Genomic DNA, 18,411 nt, shown 5'->3' on the forward strand with positions numbered 1-18,411 from the left:
GGCGGTATCAACAATCAAAGTTTGTGCGCACTGTGAGGAGGTTTGCCAAGTGCGTATTTCCTGTTTGGCTTCCGCGTTCACTGGGAATGTTGTGCTACTTGGCGTGGACTAGCTTGAAATGTTTCAAAGGTGAATGAAGTGCGCGCTTGAGTTCCAATGTTTAACAATTTTCGATGCAACAAAGTGTCTATGCATTCACAATACAAATACTCCTCAATGAAATACTTCTCAAAAGAAAATGTTATTGGTTCGGAATTTCTCAATGATGTGTCACAGTTAAGCTTGTTGACATTTGACATGTTGTGAATATTATGTTTTTTTTTGTGCAAAGTCCATTTACATTTTTTTTCCATTTATTGAATAATGTGTGGTCAATTATCTTGTGTTCTCTCTATCAGATCACTAAAAGGTGTTCTGCGATATCTTAAACGTTTCTGGAAGACAATTAAAATTGGAACCTTCAAATTAAACAAACAATTTCTCTTAAAGATTTTCAGCTATTCCTTATGGTGTTCCTCATGGAATTTCCTCAGTAGATCTTCTCTGGGGTGTCTACTAGAACTACTCCTGCAGGAGTACCTCCTGTATTTTCTCTGGAGTTTCTCCTTGGGTTTCAACAGAAGTTTCTGTTGGGATGTTTCCTAAAGGTTTCGCGGGACATTTTTTTGAAGTTTCATCTGACATTTCTCTCAGAGTTTCTCCCGGGGATTCCCTGAGAAGATTTCTTCCAGTAGTGGCCCTGGAATGTCACTCAAAAGGAAATTCAAGGGGAAACTCTGAAAGCTTCTAAGGGAAATCCTGGGAGGAACTACAGGTCGGAATCGATTATCCAGAGTCAGGTTCAGAAGCTTGTTGAATATAAATATAATGAACGGAATGCTCTACAAAGCTTAAATTTTTACTGATTTCTCATCAAGGTTGACTCGATAAAATGTCCAAATTTCAGCTTTATGCTGCATTTCGTTCCCCAGATATACAGCTGTGTTCATAAAAATAGCAGTAAAATCCGTTTTCCATACAAAATGATCAACTTTGGCATGCTGTAACTTTGTTCTCGTATGCGCGATTGAGCTGAAAATTTGAACAATATCAAAATTTGATATTCCAAGATCAAACGAATAGCTCGCTGGTTAGATCTTACAAAAAATCAATATGTACGGTCTGATGATGATATTCCAGGAGTAAATTGAGGATTTCATTTCTAGATCTTTTTTGTTTTTTTATCAATCAAACAAATATCATATTTTGATCTCAATATCAAAATATGGTATTGTACAGCTCTTTTCCTCTACTCGAGTAGGTTGTTGTTTATTAATTTATTCTTCACCACCTGAGGCGGCTGGTTGTTTCATGTGTTGTCCGTTGTCTCGTGTTTGTAGTGTTCAGTCTTTGCAGTCCCTGCCTGAAGGCAGTGTTATTTGTTTTTATTGTTTAGTTAAATTATTAATAAGACGGTAGTAAAGGTAGCTTTGTTGAAAAAAAGATAAGGAAAATACAATTTTTGTCAATATATATTGAATAGAAGCAAAAAATGTATAATTAGCTTTATGTTAACAAAAACATAAATAAAAATTAAAAACAAAAATGTGCTTTTTAAAAAAGAGATAACACTGAGTGTGCAAGTAGCTCCACATTCACACTGCAACTTGCATAAAAAATGACGTTATCTGACTGTTTTAAACTGAAAAAAAAAACTTGTGTGCTTCTTTCTGTAGAGGGCCCGGTCATTGCTACCATAACAAAGAGTTTGTATTTTATGGAAACAAAATTAAATTTCAACATTTGACCACTGAATTCAACATTTTATTTAAACATATTTTAAAGCTAACACTTACCTACGAATTTTCGGTGAAGCCTGAAAAGAGAAAATAGTTGAAGATAACTAAATGGTTGTTATAAATGGTTTATATATTATCAATCTAATGTAGTACCTCAATGCCGTATCTAACCGGACAACAATGTTACTTTTTTACTATTAGTTTTGGCAATATAGTGACTTCCAGAAGAATTCTCCATATTTTTTGAACGTTTTATCGACATTGTAAAATTCATCCCAGCATAATATTCTCAGATGATCAATGCAAAACAGTTATATATTCAACGTAGTTAAAATACACTAAGTTTCAAACACACTTGGTGAAGGAATCATCTATTTTTCTTGAGTACTTCAAGTCATTTATTAATTTTTATTTCATTTTTCTACTCTGATTTCTCGTAAAAGCTTTACATTTTCAAGCATAAAATATTTCTGATCCATCTCACGGTATAATTCTATAATATCGTTCAAAAACGATTCACAGGTTTCTTTTAAAAATTGATTTACAATGGCTTGTATCAATTTTGAAGATCTAGTTTCCATCCCTCAAAAGGGAAAAGAATGATCTAATTAATTTTACAAAATACGATTTTCCAAAAAAAAAGTTTCCATATCTATTAAAATGTATAACAGGGATTCTGATACTTTTTCAAGCTTGCCCTTTTTTAATTGAAGTAGAATTTGTCGATCCAATACCATATGTTTTATAAAAAAAATAGTTGTTCCGAAAAAAAATGAATTGAATACTTTCTGTCGCGCTGAAAAGCCGTTTCTCGTATAGAAATATGCAGTTAAGGCGAAACTGGATGCATTTGCTCATTTATTGTTTTTTGATTTTTTATTAAGTAACGAAGCGATATTTTCAAAATCGGTTCTCGTACACATGTAGAGTATGGATCAAGGAATCTTCTGTATTTTTTCCTGATAGGCTGTTCTGTGGCTTAGTTAGTTAAGGCGCCGGTCTAGCGAATACGGAGTAGTGGATTCGAATCCCAACAGAACGCGATTTTTCACAAATTTCGTCCTACAATTTGTCAATTATTGGGCTGCAAAACGGTGAGTCGAAAGGAGAGCGTCCAACATAGCTCTAGTTCTCACAAGCTCCTGCCTCATGCTTCCACGGATCAAGCGATGACAAAGATCGCCAGCTAAGAGTTCTTTGCTTAGCTAGTAGTGTAGCCTGGGCACTGTTGTCCTTCTGACTTCAGATTCACCAAGGAGGTGCGGCTCGAACAGCGTCTGTTCTGGCATCCAACGACTGAGTATGAAATGCTCCTCCACCGGAAGCTATACCAAAGGTGGCAGCCCCACCACGGTCGATAGGGGACCTTAAGCCAACAATCTACTGTTTCCGAAACCCTAAAACTGTTACAGAAACCGAAAATAAAACATTACGAACTGATTCAACGGCAACGACTTTTAGCGCGAAACAACGGACAAGAATTGGAACTAGGAATATATTAACCCTAGCCCAGCAGGGTAAACTGGCACAACTAGCCAACGAGACATGCCGTATGAACCTTGAGATCCTAGAAATGTGCGAAGTCCGTTGTGTTGGCCGAACTTATGAGAACACAGATTGGCGTTGGGTCAAATTCTACTACACTAATTCTACTACACAATTCTACCCACAAGGTGAACACGCTCTTCGCCACGATAGAGCATCCCATAAATAATTGATTTTGAGCAATAAAAAATGTCGGAATTTCCACAAATACTCAAAAATTGCAATTTTTCCACCAAAAAAGTTTCAATTTTCCATAAATAAATCTGATTTTTCCTTAACCCTTTGGAGCCGGATTGTTTTGGCTCTGCTGCTGCAACCACGCTGGCCTCGAACACGTTTCTTATACTCGGTTTCATCGCTGGGGTCGTATATGTCCCCTCCGGCTCCAAAGGGTTAAATTAAATAATTTAAAAATTCCCAATTGAAAAACATCAAAAAAAAAACAATTGAAAATTTAGCAATGAATACGAAACAATGAGTAAAGCTAAAGTTTCGGCCGAGCCATGCGGCGAAGCCGCATAGAGGATTGAGGCGCCTCAGGAGGCCGCCGAAGCTTCCGAAATCCGACGCGCCGTAACTGCGTCGATTCGGATCTAGGCAATCCACAGATCCAATAATTTGCCCGGTAGAATGCAAACAGAGATGTTATCCCTTTTAAGATGGGCAGATAATTAAACGTTCCATAATAAATACAAAATTTCCCATAAATAATTCGAAAAGTCCCAGTGAAGAAACAGGGGTGTAAGTAGTAATAAATTACAAAAGTTCCATAAAAAAAATAAATAAAAAAAAACGCATAAATAAATCAGAAGTTTCCATAAATAATTGATTTTTGAGCAATTAAAAAAATCAAAAAATGCAATGAATAAATCACCTGTTGCAAAAAAAAGCCATTTTTCCCACCAAATTACTTCGAATTTTCCATAAATAAATCCGTTTTTTCCATAATAAATTAGAAAATTCACAATAAAAAAAAAAATGAAAAAGCAATAAAAAATTCAAAAAATGCCATGAAAAAATACTAAATTACCCATGAAAAACAAATGCAGGAAAGTATTAGGCAGTGAAATGCTGAATCGCACCTATATGACTGTAACGACTGAAAAGCCTGCCTAACTATGATTGCAATTTACCGAGCAATCGCTTGCTGGGGGGATAACATCTATGTTTGCATTATACCGGACAAATTCTTGGATCTGTGGTTTGCCTAGAACCGAAACGGTGCAGTTGCGGTGTATCGGATATCGGAAACATTTATTGCTTGTTTTTTTGACATTTATTGATAATTTATATTTTCGTTTATTGCACTTTTTGAATTATTTATTGCTTTTTCGATATTTTTTTATTGTGAATTTTCTAATTTATTATGGAAAATCGGATTTATTTATGGAAAATTCGAAGTTATTTGGTGGGAAAAATGGCTTTTTTTATTGCAACAGGTGATTTATTCATTGCATTTTTGACTTCTTTAATTGCTCAAAAATCAATTATTTATGGGAACTTTTGATTTATTTATGCATTTTTTTATTTCTTTATGGAACTTTTGTTATTTATTATTGCTTACACCCCTGTTTCTTCACTGGAACTTTTGGAATTATTTATGAAGAATGATCACTTTCTTACGGGTCGTTTATATTTTAGCCCTTTCAAAAGCCCGACGAGCGTTAGCGAGTTCGGACAGCAAGCGATTGTCTGTTAAATCGCACACATAGTTTCAGACTTTCTATCATAATAGTTCTGTAATGTACAATGTTCAAAATTTTTTGTTGGAAAAAATGTAGTTTTTTATTGTAATTGTTGATTTATTTGTGGAAATTCTGGCATTTTTTATTGCTCGAAAATCAATTATTTATGGAAATTTTTGATTTATTTATGCGCTTTTTGATTTGTTTATGGAACTTTTATAGTTTATTATTGCTTCCATCCCTATTTATTTATTGGCAATTTTCGAATTATTTATGGAAACTTTTTAATTTATTATGGGACGTTTAATTGGCTGCCGAAATTTTGTATGTACACAAATTGTATCAAATATCAGCTCCAAAGTAGGAAAAACCTCAAGTATTCACTCGCAAACATTGTTGCTGCTATTGATATAACAAGAAATAACCCCAAATCCTAAACTAACTTTCCGCCCAGCAAATTTGACACGCAGGAACAAACTATGCTCCGCTAATTTGTTTAGCCGCGAATTGCAACACCACCAGAACAAGCGCAGCTGCAACGGCAGCCATAGTGTAGCAAACTTTCACCGTTTGTTAATTTATGCCCCACGTGCTGCTGCTGCAACACCCCAAATTGGCAGTGGCAGTTTCGCTTTGTTCGTCAACACCGGTTTTTGTTTCGGAGCTGGTGGGTGGGCAAAGCAGGTGCGGTAAACTTTCCTTGTCCCGATCCGATCCGACCCAACATACCAGCCAGCCGGCGAATGCAACTGGAAACGAGTAATTAGATTTTGCCCACCATTCATTGCATTGGCTGAACCCCGGAAGCAGCTATGTAATGTGGCTTCGCTGCAAGGACCGACTTTGATTCACGCCCTAGTTTTTCTTTGCCAGGGACCAGGGAACAATGATGCGGTGTTTTTAATGACGCTGAGGTGATGGTTGTCGTCGTCACCGTTGGAGAGCTGGTTGGGATAATGCTGCACAGTCAGAACCGAATTCCGGTTATCACACAAAAAGCCAGATCGAAAAGTTTTCCTATTTTTCTCGGTCCGGCTGGGAAATGATCTATGCAACATAATGAGAGCTGCTGTGCGCCAGAACAATTGAAACAGGCGTATTGATTTTTTTAAAGTTAGTTAGAATATAGTGAAGAATTACCAGTTAACAAACGCAACTAAAATTTATAATTGTTTTTTTTTTTATTTTTTTTTTATTTTCTTTTTTTTTAATTTAAGACAAATCGAATTCGGCCAGAGGCCGTACAGACTAAACATTTAACATTAGACAACGGACAACACATATAACACACCAAGGTGGCCTTGTGGAGAATTTTCCGTTTGACGAAAAGTTTTCCCTGACTGGAGCGGGAATCGAACCACACTCACGAGACACCTAAAGGACTGACGCCGCCAACCGCTCGGCCACGTAGCCCACTTTTTAGGAGCGGCTTGCGGTTGATTGACCGCCCGTTGATGCGTATGTATCGCCAGACTAGTTGCAGTCTACGGGCGCATCCGACAATCTGCCACGAAAAACTGAGAAAGTGGCAATGTGCATTTTCCGATGAAGCTTGTTCGTCGGCGCTACTGCTGAAGCAGGGCGAAACAGTGCCCGGGAAGGTGACCCGAACGCACACTGGGAAATGAGGAACAGCCAGGGCAAATAAAAACTAATAAAAAAGTTTTTTAATTGAAAAGTAATTTTCTACTTCTCCGCTTCTTTCTGCCTTTGATAGTGTGCTGGTTGGCTGATTGTGCGGGTTTGCTCCTCGCTCCACGCGGTTCGAGTTCGCTGGCTGGGAGGGCGAGTGAGGTTGACCTGGATGCAGTTTGGTTGTTGTTTTACAATGCTGCTGTTGCAACCTTATTGAATTGTGTTTGCCGAGGGACGAAGTACAAGCTGGAGAAAAAAAAACTCCGTTGCAATAATGATTCCACAGAACCGGGTGCCAAAGGAAATTGTTTCTGAAATGTGCGATGCCACGGGGGTGGAAACTAATGGGCACCGTGCAGTGCAGTGGGTGAAAAGTATAATTAAAGTTTCATATCGAGGTGACTACCACGTGGAAGGAGTTTTACGTTTAGTGGACCCGAAGATTGCTTGACTTGGTTAAGGGTATGAACGCACCTCAAAGGAAATCGCTTAAGAATTCTGAGTTCTTTATTATTTGAGTTTATTTGTAGAACATTTTAATAACTTCAGAAAATTCCTCTGGAATTCCCTCATAAATTTCTTCTGAGATTTCTTCAGGGGTTCTTCCTAGGATTCCTCCAGGGATTACTTCAGAAATTCCTCCCTGCAGGGACTTCTTTAGGAATTCCCCCAAAAGCTGGTTTGAAAATTTCTCCTGAAATTCCAGCAGCATCTCCTCCAAGATTTCATTTAGGAATTTCTCCAGGGACTCCTCCAGGAATTCTTTCAAGAAAACATCCAAGAATTACCCCAGGAATTTCTCCAGTAATGTATTCAAGAATTCCACCAGAAATTCATTCGAAAATTCTTTCAGGAATTCCTTCAGATTTTTTTTCAGGAATTCCACAGGGATGCCTCTAGGGGTTCCTTTAGAAATTTCGACTAGGATTCATTCAAGGACTCCTGTAGTGATTCTTCTAGGAATTCCTCCAGGCATTCCTTCAAGTACTTTTCCATGCATGCCTTCTGGAATTCCGCCAAAGATTCCTCCAGGCCCAGGTAATAAGTTGATATTGTACAAACGTTTTCTCAGCTATTTTATAGCAGCCTTTATTTGAACAAAATCTGAGCAAAAGAGATACAATCCTTTATTCAGCTCCTAAACATCTAATTAAGGTTATTTTCTTCAACCTTTAGCTGATTTGAAGTGCATTGAAAGGCTGATTTAGGGCTTGATATGCGCTGAATCGGTAATCAATAAAATTTATTTGTTTTAATTAAACATAAAAAAACTTTGCTTATCATATGCGGCTTTCTGTTCCCACAGATGTTTAGAAATGTATTAATTAATCTATGGAAAAGCTGGGAATTGAACTCGGACCTCCTGATTCATAATCACTCACCTTAGCATTTACACCACACACAGTTGTATACATATCCTCGAGAACGAGAACATTAGCTGTTGTGTCTGAAATATGAAGAACTAAGAAGAACTAAGCCTGTATTGAGGCTGTAGAATCTACGTGGACTCAACGAGAACATTGTTTTGGTCAGCTATCAAAAATTATTTGATTAAAGGTTGAACAACAGATGATTAATTCTGCATTTTGGTGTCTGTTCTAAAGCTGCTTACACAGATCAATAATATTCTATTCAACTTGATATTCAGCCATCCATGTAATGCTGATTTAAGAGATTGAACAAGCCGTACTCCAGACCAATATTCAGCTAGCATTGTGTTCAGCCACTGATACCATTAACCAGCCAATGTTCAGCTAATACTCTCACTGTTCAGCATTAATTGTTACTGATCCAGGGTTCCTCCAGGAATTGCCCTAAGAATTTCCCCACGAATTTAACTAGGAATCCCTCCAGAAGTTCATACAGAGACTCCTACAAAATTTTCTCTAGAAATATTCCTAGGATTTGCTTCAGGAATTTCCCTTAGAGTTCCTCTACGAATTTATCCAGGAATCCTTAAAAGGATTTCTTCAGGAATTCTTCCAAAAAAAATATCAAGCAATTCCCCCAAGAATTCATCCAGGAACTTCTACCCCAGCAATCCCTCTCGGATTTTCGGATTTTTCTGGGATTCCTCCATAAATTCCTCTAAGGATTTCTATAGGAATTCCTTCAGACATTGCTCTAGGAATGCTCCAAGCATTCCTTCAGGAAATCTTACAGACATTCTTCCAAGAATTTTCCAGAGATTCTTCCACGGATTTCTTGAGGAACTGCTTCAAGGATTCCCACAAGCATTCCTCCAGGAAATCCTCTAGAAATTCGTCCATGAATTTGTCCTGGGATTCTCATTGGATTCCTCTCAGAAATATTTTAGGGACTCTTCCAGGAATTCCTCCAGAATTGTCCAGAATTTCTCCAAGATATTCTTCAGATATTTCTCCAGGAAATGCTTCAGTGATTTCTCCAGCATATTCTCCAGGGATTTCTCAAAGAATTTCTCCAGGGATTCTTTCAGAACTTCCTTCTGGAATTCCTTAAGAGGTTTCTTCAGAAATTTCTCCTGAGGTTCCTCAAAGGCTTCCTTCAGGAATTTCTTTAAAATTCTTCCAAAGATTTCTTCAAGAATTCCATCAGAAATTTTTCTAGATATTCCTCCAGGATTTTTTCAAGGGATTTCTTTAGAAATTTCTCTAATGATTCTTCCGAGAATTCCTCCAGGGATTCCTAGCAGAATTCCTCCAGGGATTCCTCGCAGAATTCCTCCAGGGATTTCTCAATGAATTCCTCCAGGAGTTCGTCTAGGGATTCCTCCAGGAGTTTCTCCAGGGATTTCTCCAGGAATTCCTTCGGGTATTCTTTCAGAAATTCACCCAGGGATTCCTCTAAGGATTTCTCCAGAATTTCCTTCAGTGTTTCCTTCAGAGTATCTTCCAGGAATTCCCCCAAGAATTCTGCCAAGAATTTTTTCAGAAGTTCCTCCAGGGTTACTCCAGAACTTTCGTCAGAGATTCCTCTAAGGAATCCTCCAGGATGTCATCTAGAGATTTCTCAAAAAAAGAATCCGCCAGGGAGTCTTCCAAAAATTCCTCCTGATATTCCTAGATCCCTTCAGAAATTCCTCTACAAATTCCACCAAGGATTCTTCAAGAGATTTCTTCAGACATATCTCCAGGGATTCCTCCCAGAATTCCTCCAGAAATTCATCCAGAGATTCCACTAGAAGCTTCTCCAGGAATTTTCCAAGAATTTCTCCGGGATTTTTCCAAGAATTCCTCCAGGAATTCCTTTAGGGCTTCAGCCAGGAATTTGTCCAGAAGTTACCTCAGGCATTCCTCCAGGATTTGCACCAATAATTCTTCCAGGAATTGCTTCAGGGATTTCTCAAGGATATCCTTCGGGGATTACTCCAAGAATTCCTTCTTCAAACATTCCTTCAGGAATTACCCAAATGCTTTCTTCAGAAATTTCTCCAGTGGTCCCTCCAGGGTTTCCTCCAGGAATTCCTCCAGGAATTTACAAGGGATTTCACCAGAAAAATTTCCAGAGATTCCTCCTAGTTTTCCTCCGGGAGATCCTCCATAAATTCCTTCTGGAATTTGTCCCCTTATTCCTCCAGGAATTCAACCAAGAATTTCTCCGGAGATTCCTGCATTAATTTCTTCGGGAGTTTCTTCAGAAATTCCTCCAGGGATTCCTCCAAAAATTCCTCTAGGAGTTCTTAAAGAATTCCTCCAGGGTATTCTCCATGGTTTCCTACAGGTATTGGACATAATGGAAACCCGTCCAAAGATCTTTTTCCAAATGTTCACATAATGTCTTTCATAACTAACTGTAGTTCTTTCAGTAATTATTCTTATTAGTAACCTTGGAATGTCCTGGATCTCTATTCCTCTAAGAAAAACCCTTTAGTTAAATTATTCCGAGTACATCCTTGCTGAAAACTCCCTAAAGATTGTTTTAAATGCTCATATACTGCATATACTCATGTCAGAGTATAATTCTATAGAAATTTCAATTGACGTATTCCTAGAAAGATCCTTGGAAGAATTTTTGAAGGTCTTCACGCAAAAGCCTTAAAACTATCACTGGAGGAAACCCTCTAGTTATACCTGTGAGAATTTCTGAAGGGAATGCCTGGAGTAATTCTTGAAAAATTTCCTGCAGGTATTTCCAAAGAACTCTCAAATAATGAAATTTTTGAAAAAATCCTGGAATTTATTCAAAAAGGAATGTCTGGAAGAATTTAAGAAGGATTTCGTAATAGAATTCGTGGTGCGTTTCCTAGAAAAAATCGGAGAGCAATCCCTGAGAGAATTCCGAAAGAGTCTTTCCTGGGTGAATTCCTGAAAAATGTCCGACAGCATTTTTACGTTTAAAGTAAGTCACAGTGACTTCTACGCAACCAAAACTTGCGCTGCCACGACTCTTTTGTGGCATATGTGTTGCTTGAAAGAATCCCTAGAAATCTTATTGTTTCACTTCATGGAAGAATCCTTCGATTAATTTTTGGAAGATTTCCTGGAGGAATCTTCGAAGGATTTCCTAGAGAAAACTCTGAGAAAAGCTCTGGAGAAATTCGTGAAGAAATCAATGGAGGAATCCCTAAGGCAATTCCTGGAGAAATATTTGGAGGAATTACTTAAGGAATGCCTGAAGGCATCCCTGAAACATTCCTGAAGAATCTCTAAAGAAATCCCTAAAGGATCTCCTGAGGAAATTGCTGACAAAATTTCTCAAGGATGTCCAGGAGGAATATCTGGAGAAATCCCTGGAGGAATTTCAGAAGAAATTCCAGGGGTAATTCCTGGTGGAGTTCCCAAAGGAATTCCTGGATAAAATTCTGGAGGCATTCCTAGAGGTATTTCTGTGGAAATTGCTGAAGAATTCACAGGAAAATCTCTAGAAAAATTCTCAAAAGAATTGGATGAATTTTGGGTGGAATCTCTAGAGAAATTCTTGGAGAATTATATTTCTATTTTTATTATTTTTCGATTTCTGGAAAAATTCCTTGAAAAATTCGTGGAGGAATTCCTAGAGGAATTTCTGAAGGACTTCCTGGAGGAATCTTCTAAGGAGTTTCTGAAAGAATCCCTGGGGGAATCCTTGGGGAAATTTGTGGAGAAATCAATGGAGGAATCCCTGAAGCAATTCCCGGAGGAATATCTGGACGAATTCCTGGATGAATGCCCAAAGAACTCCTGAAGGTATTCCTGGGAAAAAAATTTGAGGTAATTCCTAGAAGATTTCTTCGAAGAATCCTTGGTGGAATTTCATGCGGGTTTAATGGAGGAATCACTGGAGGAATCCCTGAAGCTATTCCTGGAGAAATCTCCGGTGAAAATCCTGGAAAAATACCTGGAGAACTCCCTGAAAAATTCTTCAGTATTCCTGGAGAATCTCGAGGAAGAATTTCTGAAGAAATGCGTAGAGGATTTCCTGGAAAATTTTCCGAAAATATTCGTGGAGAAATTGATAATATAATTCCTGAAGGATGTCAAGGAGCAATTCGTAAATCAATTCCTGGAGGAATTCGGGAGGAGTTTCTGGAAGAATCTCTAGAGAAACTCTAGGAGAAATTTCTAAAAAAAATCCCTTTAAGAATTCCTGGAGAAATCTTCGAATGAATTTCTAAAGGAACCCTTGAAGAAATTCGTGGAAAAGGCCATGGAAAAGTCCTGGTGGAATTCCTGGAGGAATCGCTGCAGCAATTTTTGGAGGAAAACCTGGAGGAATCCGTAGAAGAATTCCAGAAGGTATTCCTAGAATAAATCCGGAAAGAGTTTCTAAAAGAATCCCTGAAGGATTTCCTGGGGTAATTTCTGAACGAATTCCTCGAGGAGACCCTAGAGGAATTCCTGGATGAAATCTTGAACACCTGCATGAATTCCTAGAGGAAATTTCTGCAAGAATCCAAGGAGGAATCTTTGGGAGAGTGTCTGGATAAATTTCTGGAGGAATGCCTAGGAGAATTCGTGGTGGAAATCTTTTTTTACCTGTATTAACGAGATTTTTAGCCCTAGGCTAGTTCATCTCGGGACCCACCCCAAGTAGCACCTGCAACATAAGCAGAAATGATCGTCGTTGCAAACAAGTTGCAAATAAGTTTGCATGAAACAATGAGTTATTAAATAGTTATAATATGATTCAGGACGTTTTCATTTGGATTTTGGAAATAAAAACTTGCTGAATCAGTTTATAACTGAGATATATCTGCTTGTTTCAACCAATCTCAGTTACAACCAATTAATGACCAAAACATTTTTGTTTACTGTTATAAACACGTTACACTTGGAACTGTTTTAGAACATAACGAATACTTTTGACAGAATGGGTGCAAACTGCAAAAGGTATGGAAAAAAGGTATTGGGACCATAAAAAAATACACAATGAAAAATAAAAATGATCAGTAGGAAATTAAGTATTTGTGAATAAAATGTACAGCTTTCTTATAGCGGAATATTGCGTTACCTCTTACTATCATGTAATATTTGAACAAATCCTAAACTCAATTTAGGAAATAATCTTGCCAATCATTTTATGTTATAGTAAGTTCGTATTGTGTTAGATAATTTCTTTCATTGTTTATGCTGTTCGTTCAAAACAAGGCTAAACGAGTAAAACCGTCTGTTCTCCCGCAAATGCCATACTGTGAGATGATTCTGCGTAATAGAGCGACCTTATGAAATTCATTCTAGACATTATGAATTATTTAAAGGTTGTTTCATATGCCAGGGCTTATAAAAGTTTTAAGTTTATTTGGCAGAGTTTGGCCAATTTTGGGTAAATGACGTTTTTGTCAAAATTAGGTTGAACAATTCTCGGGTGGGTTGAATTTTATGCCGGAGTTAATAGCAACTACCTTGTGTGAGTATAAGCGATCACTGGCGTAGCCACGGGGGGAGGTGGTCAAGGGTTAAAATTGTGTAAAATAAATTCAAATTTAGATAGTTTGGCAGCTCCGTGTATAATACTGCTCTGCCATGCGATCTGTCAGATCATTCCACATCTCTTTGCTCGTATCTACCTATCAGTACAAAACAAACAATCGCGCACCGAGCCGGGAATCATCGTCGTTTCGTTTGGTGTTTTGATCCGATATAACCGTTTCTTTGGGCACCGTCCGAACAAACTCGTGGCCGATGAAACTTGTAGGGGAAAGTGGGGCAATATGCCATTTTTCAAACTTTCATCGTTTTCAATGATATATAGCCTCATTTGTTAGGCTTTCAAAGTGGTAACAGCAACTAGACAATATTTGCTCGATGCTTCAGCAAAAATATTCACTAAATTATTGCATTTTCATTGATTTTTAGCGATTTCAAAAACTGGTTCGTAAAACGGAAGTGGTGCAAAAAGGCCATCTGCCATGGGGTAAGATGCCACTTCATGAAAACATTCAAAAATTACGTCCTTCAGTTTTCTGGCATTTTCGACTCACTTTCACCTTTTTGTCACGTTTTTTCGTTTACTCAATACATGGAGTGTTACCCCCCTCCCCGCAAAACGATGATCGTAATATTTGAATGACCCCTAACATGGAAAGCGTAGACATCAACAACCATGCGACTCCATGCGTGCCTCAATCTCGTTGGAAACACTTGGCTGGTAATAAAATCACCAGAAAACCTTAATTGCAAGCACGGAAAACCGGAAGTTGCCAATTTTCATCGGGAGATCAAAAGATTTTCCGTGGGTTTGGCGACCTAGCATCTAGAAGAATGTTCAATGCAAACATATCTTGACACCGTTCACCTATATCAATGATCAAGTCCCATTCAGGAATGATTTTATGAGTTGGGCCATTTTACCCCATCTTGGCATTTTGGGCTCTGTTCCCCTATACGGTTCACCATAAAGTGGTACCTCAAACTGCTGTCGGAGTGAGTCTTATTCCTTGTGGATTATTTTAATATCAGCGAGTGTCGGGTGAAATTTTATGATGATTTGTCCGTAGTTAGGATATTTGTGTTTCCAAAATGAGGAAATGCTTGCATCTTTTGCATTATATTGCAGTGAATTATTGAAATTTATTCGATATTAGAGAAACAGTGTGAAGAATAGTATGGTCAGCTCAAGCCGCTGTCTAGCTGCTGGAAGAAAATCAGGGCGGAGTTCTACAGGAGGTTGCAGTCAGGAGGGATCGGACCCCGGAGACGCTTGTTTTAAGATATGTAATTTTTTTTTATTTTAATTAGATTTTAGATCCATCTTTCTTTGGTTTTATGCGAAGGAGAATATACATACAACTTTCAGCGTTCTATTGGTGCATCCCAATTGATGCCTAAATGCACTCAGTCAAAGGAATATGGCGAACATTTTCATCACAAAATGCTAAATTTGCACCCCTACTTTATATTTACACTAAGGGGCGTAAGAAATACGGAGCCAGAATGTTTATTTCCGCAATAAATCCGGATCCGCACACAAATTGTCGTACTTCTTCAGGCTACTTTTTGGGATATTTGTGCACATGATTATTAATCACAGGAAAAAAAATGATGGCAACTTACGATAAAGAATGTGATGACTAGCTGATTAGTTGTCGAATTGGTCACAATATGTTAGCCGATCATTTGTTGTATCTTAGTCATAAGTCGGTTGCATAATGGAACTGTTTATAACACACACTGATGTTTTACATTAGCTCCACCTCTTGCGCTTTTTTCGTTGCAATTTAGTCGTTAATAAGACTATTGGTTCAAACATCATAACTTACGATGTAGTTGTACATAAACCATACGAACTTATTAATGCCCACTTGTGTTGCTTGGGACGCTTTACTTCCCATCCGAAGGAAGAACTCACATTTTGCGAGTTTGTCGGGAGTGGGAGTGGAATTCTTGGAGGAATCCATGAAGTAATTCTTGAAGAAATCCATTCCTGGAGTCCCTAAAAAAATATTGAAGGAATCCCTTGAAGAATTGGCTTCTTTAGCGGAGTTGAGATACTTCCATATTCTTAATCTGCATGTCAAACTGAGCCGAAATCCAAATTTTCATGAATTTTGGTGCCCAGGAACCTATTTTAAAATCAGTTTGAAGTTTGTATGGGAGCGATTTGTCGAATCACCCCTCGTTGAATTTTGTACTGGGCGGAGCTGTCAAACAGTTGCCCAGCTGTCAAAATGTGATTTCAGAAAATCTCTTTGAAATTGAATTTAGGTATCAAAATAAAGTTCTAAAAATCTGAAAAAAATCCTAGTGGCTCAGAAAAAGGTACTCTTTCGTATAAAATCAAAATATCAGTACATTTTTTTAAATTTAAAACCCCAATTCCTGAATTGATTTCTAGGGAAATACCTGGTGGTGTTCTTGGAGGAATCCCTTGAAGCAATTCCAGAGGAATTTCTAGCATAGTTTCTGGAGGAATCTTTGGGAAAATTCGTGGAGGAGTTTTTAGAGAAATCCCTGCAGTAATTCCCAGAGGAATTCCTCGAAAAAATCTTGGAGGAATTTCTGAAGAAATTTCTGGAGTGGGGGAATACCAGGAATAATTCCTGAAGATGGAATTCTTGGAAAAATTATCAAGGAATCATTAGAAGAATTCGTGGAGAATCATTGTAGCAGTTCCTGAGAAAATCCCTAGTGGAATTCCTGAAGAAACTCCAAAAGGAATACTGGAAGCAATTTCAAGTGGAATTTTCAAGGGGAACCCTAAACAGTCCCTGGAGGATGTATTCAATAAATTCCTGGAGGTGTTCCATAAAGAAGACAAGGAGGAATTTGTGAAAAAATCCTACGATGAGTTTCTGGGGGAATCTTTGGAGGAATGTTTAAAATAAATGGTTTCAACAAGAATCACAGATAAAAGCTCTGCAGGATTTCTTGGAGGAATACCTGGAGGATATCCCAGAGGAATGTATGAAGGAATTCCCGAAGGAATCTCCAGAGAAGCTCCTGGAGAAATTTCTAGAAGAATTCTTGGAGGAATTTCTGTAAGCATCTCTGGAAGAATTTTTGAGGATTCCCTGCTGCAGTTCCCAGGAGGAATCCCAGCTAGAATTTCTGAAGAAATCGCAAATGGAGTATTTGGAGAAATCCTGAAGGAATCCTAAAAAGAGTTCGTGGAGGAACTCCTTGAGGAATCCTTGTAGCAGTTCCTGAAAAAATGCCTGCAGAAGTTCCTCTGGTGCAATCCTGAAAGCAATTCAAGGAAGCGTTCCTAAAGGGAGTTCCTTAACAGTCGCTGGAGGAAGCACTTGATCAATTCTTGGAGGTGTTCCTTAAAGAATTCCAAGAGGAATTTTTAAAATAGTCCATGTTCCTGACAAATTTCTGGAAGAGTTTCTGAAAGAATTTCTGTAAGAATACCTAAAAAATATGAAAGAATCCCTGTCTGCAATAAATTCTGGACGAATTATTGTAAGAATCTTTGGATGGACTCCCAAAAGAATGTTTTGTACAATGTATAAGGAATTCCTGGAATAATTTTTGGATAATCTCTGGTAAAAATTGAATTATTTCAAATTGATTGCATGACGATTACGCAACTTTTAGTAAATCCTCCCTTATCTTCTATTCAAATTTTTATTTTTCTGTTCATTTTTTATAATTTCAATTATTACATCAAAAACATTTACAGATGATTGAGGAGTGTCATTCTAAGCCAGTTCTACTCATTCGCTTCTAACAAAACTATAGTAGGTATCAGTAGAAGCATTATGTTCATAGATAGTAGATTTTAAACATTGAATTCAGGTAAAGCATACAACCATAAATTTCTTAAATGATGCATTCACCAACAAGTGAATTGCTATATTTCACTAGATTCCACCCAGCAGAAAAACGTTTCCAAAGTTAATACTTAACGAGCAAGCGAGTAAAGTTCAAATCCATTACGCTTTCTCAGCACAGTAGCCACCTCGAATGCTTCCATGGGGTGGATAGATTTTTTTGCACCACGGCGCAACGCCTCAGAGCCCTCGGTGTGGGTCAGCCAAAGGCGCCCAACAAGCATTTTCCCGCATGCGCCATCGGATATAAAATACCCACCGTGGATACCACCCATCATCAGTCGCGGTACAAGCATCAACCAGCACAGTCACAGTGTTCCAAGTGGTTCCAGTAACAACCAATCAACAAATCACCAAAATGAAGGTCATCGCCGCATTCGTCCTCTTCACCGCCGTCGTCGGAGCCCTGGCTGACTACCCAGCCCCACCACCACCGAAGCCATACCACGCCCCACCCCCACCAGCGTACCACGCCCCGGCCCACCACGCTCCAGCTCCACACCACGCCCCGGTCGTCCACACCTACCCCGTCAAGGCCCCGGCAGCCAAGTGCGGCGCTAACCTGCTGGTCGGATGCGCCCCAAGCGTTGCCCACGTCCCATGTGTCCCAGTGCACGAACATGGCCACCACGCCCCAGCCCCACACTACTAGGAACACCGAGCTGGACGGAAGCACGGTGGGAACGACGATGACCGACACGGGTACGGATTCTGGACCACGGCAAGGAACAACGAGCTGACACGGTTGATGCGGAATAGTATTGAACAAATTGTTTTTATTTTTATAATTTTTGAGACTTTTTGATTGAATGTTGTGAGTGTGAAGGAGAATAAATTGTTAGTTTTTTTTATACAAAAAACGTACTTGCTTGGGTTTTTCGGTTTATGGTACAGATATCACACTATGGTTAAGATGGTCCGCTGATTGATTCCACCTTGGTTGTTGCAAATGGTCGAGTTTCCACACTTTTAATGGTATTAGTTAACAAAAATAATGACAAATCTGATCAGTTTCAGCTTGCAATTGGTAAGTATTTCATAGATGTACTTGGCCATGTAGACAAAATGACCATTTCTGAATTTTGATAAATTT

General features: G+C 38.5%; 1 protein-coding gene across 1 annotated transcript; it reads left to right on the forward strand.

Annotated features, from left to right (window-relative positions):
* Positions 1 to 17,610: 17,610 nt before the first annotated feature.
* On the forward strand, positions 17,611 to 18,180 carry LOC109412709 (vitelline membrane protein 15a-2). Its single transcript, XM_019686325.3, has one exon. The coding sequence runs from the start codon at positions 17,677 to 17,679 to the stop codon at positions 17,968 to 17,970; it is 294 nt and encodes a 97-aa protein (XP_019541870.1). The 5' UTR covers positions 17,611 to 17,676; the 3' UTR covers positions 17,971 to 18,180.
* Positions 18,181 to 18,411: the final 231 nt, after the last annotated feature.

The sequence above is a fragment of the Aedes albopictus genome, chromosome 2, assembly GCF_035046485.1.
Source record: "Aedes albopictus strain Foshan chromosome 2, AalbF5, whole genome shotgun sequence".
Lineage (NCBI taxonomy): Eukaryota > Metazoa > Arthropoda > Insecta > Diptera > Culicidae > Aedes > Aedes albopictus.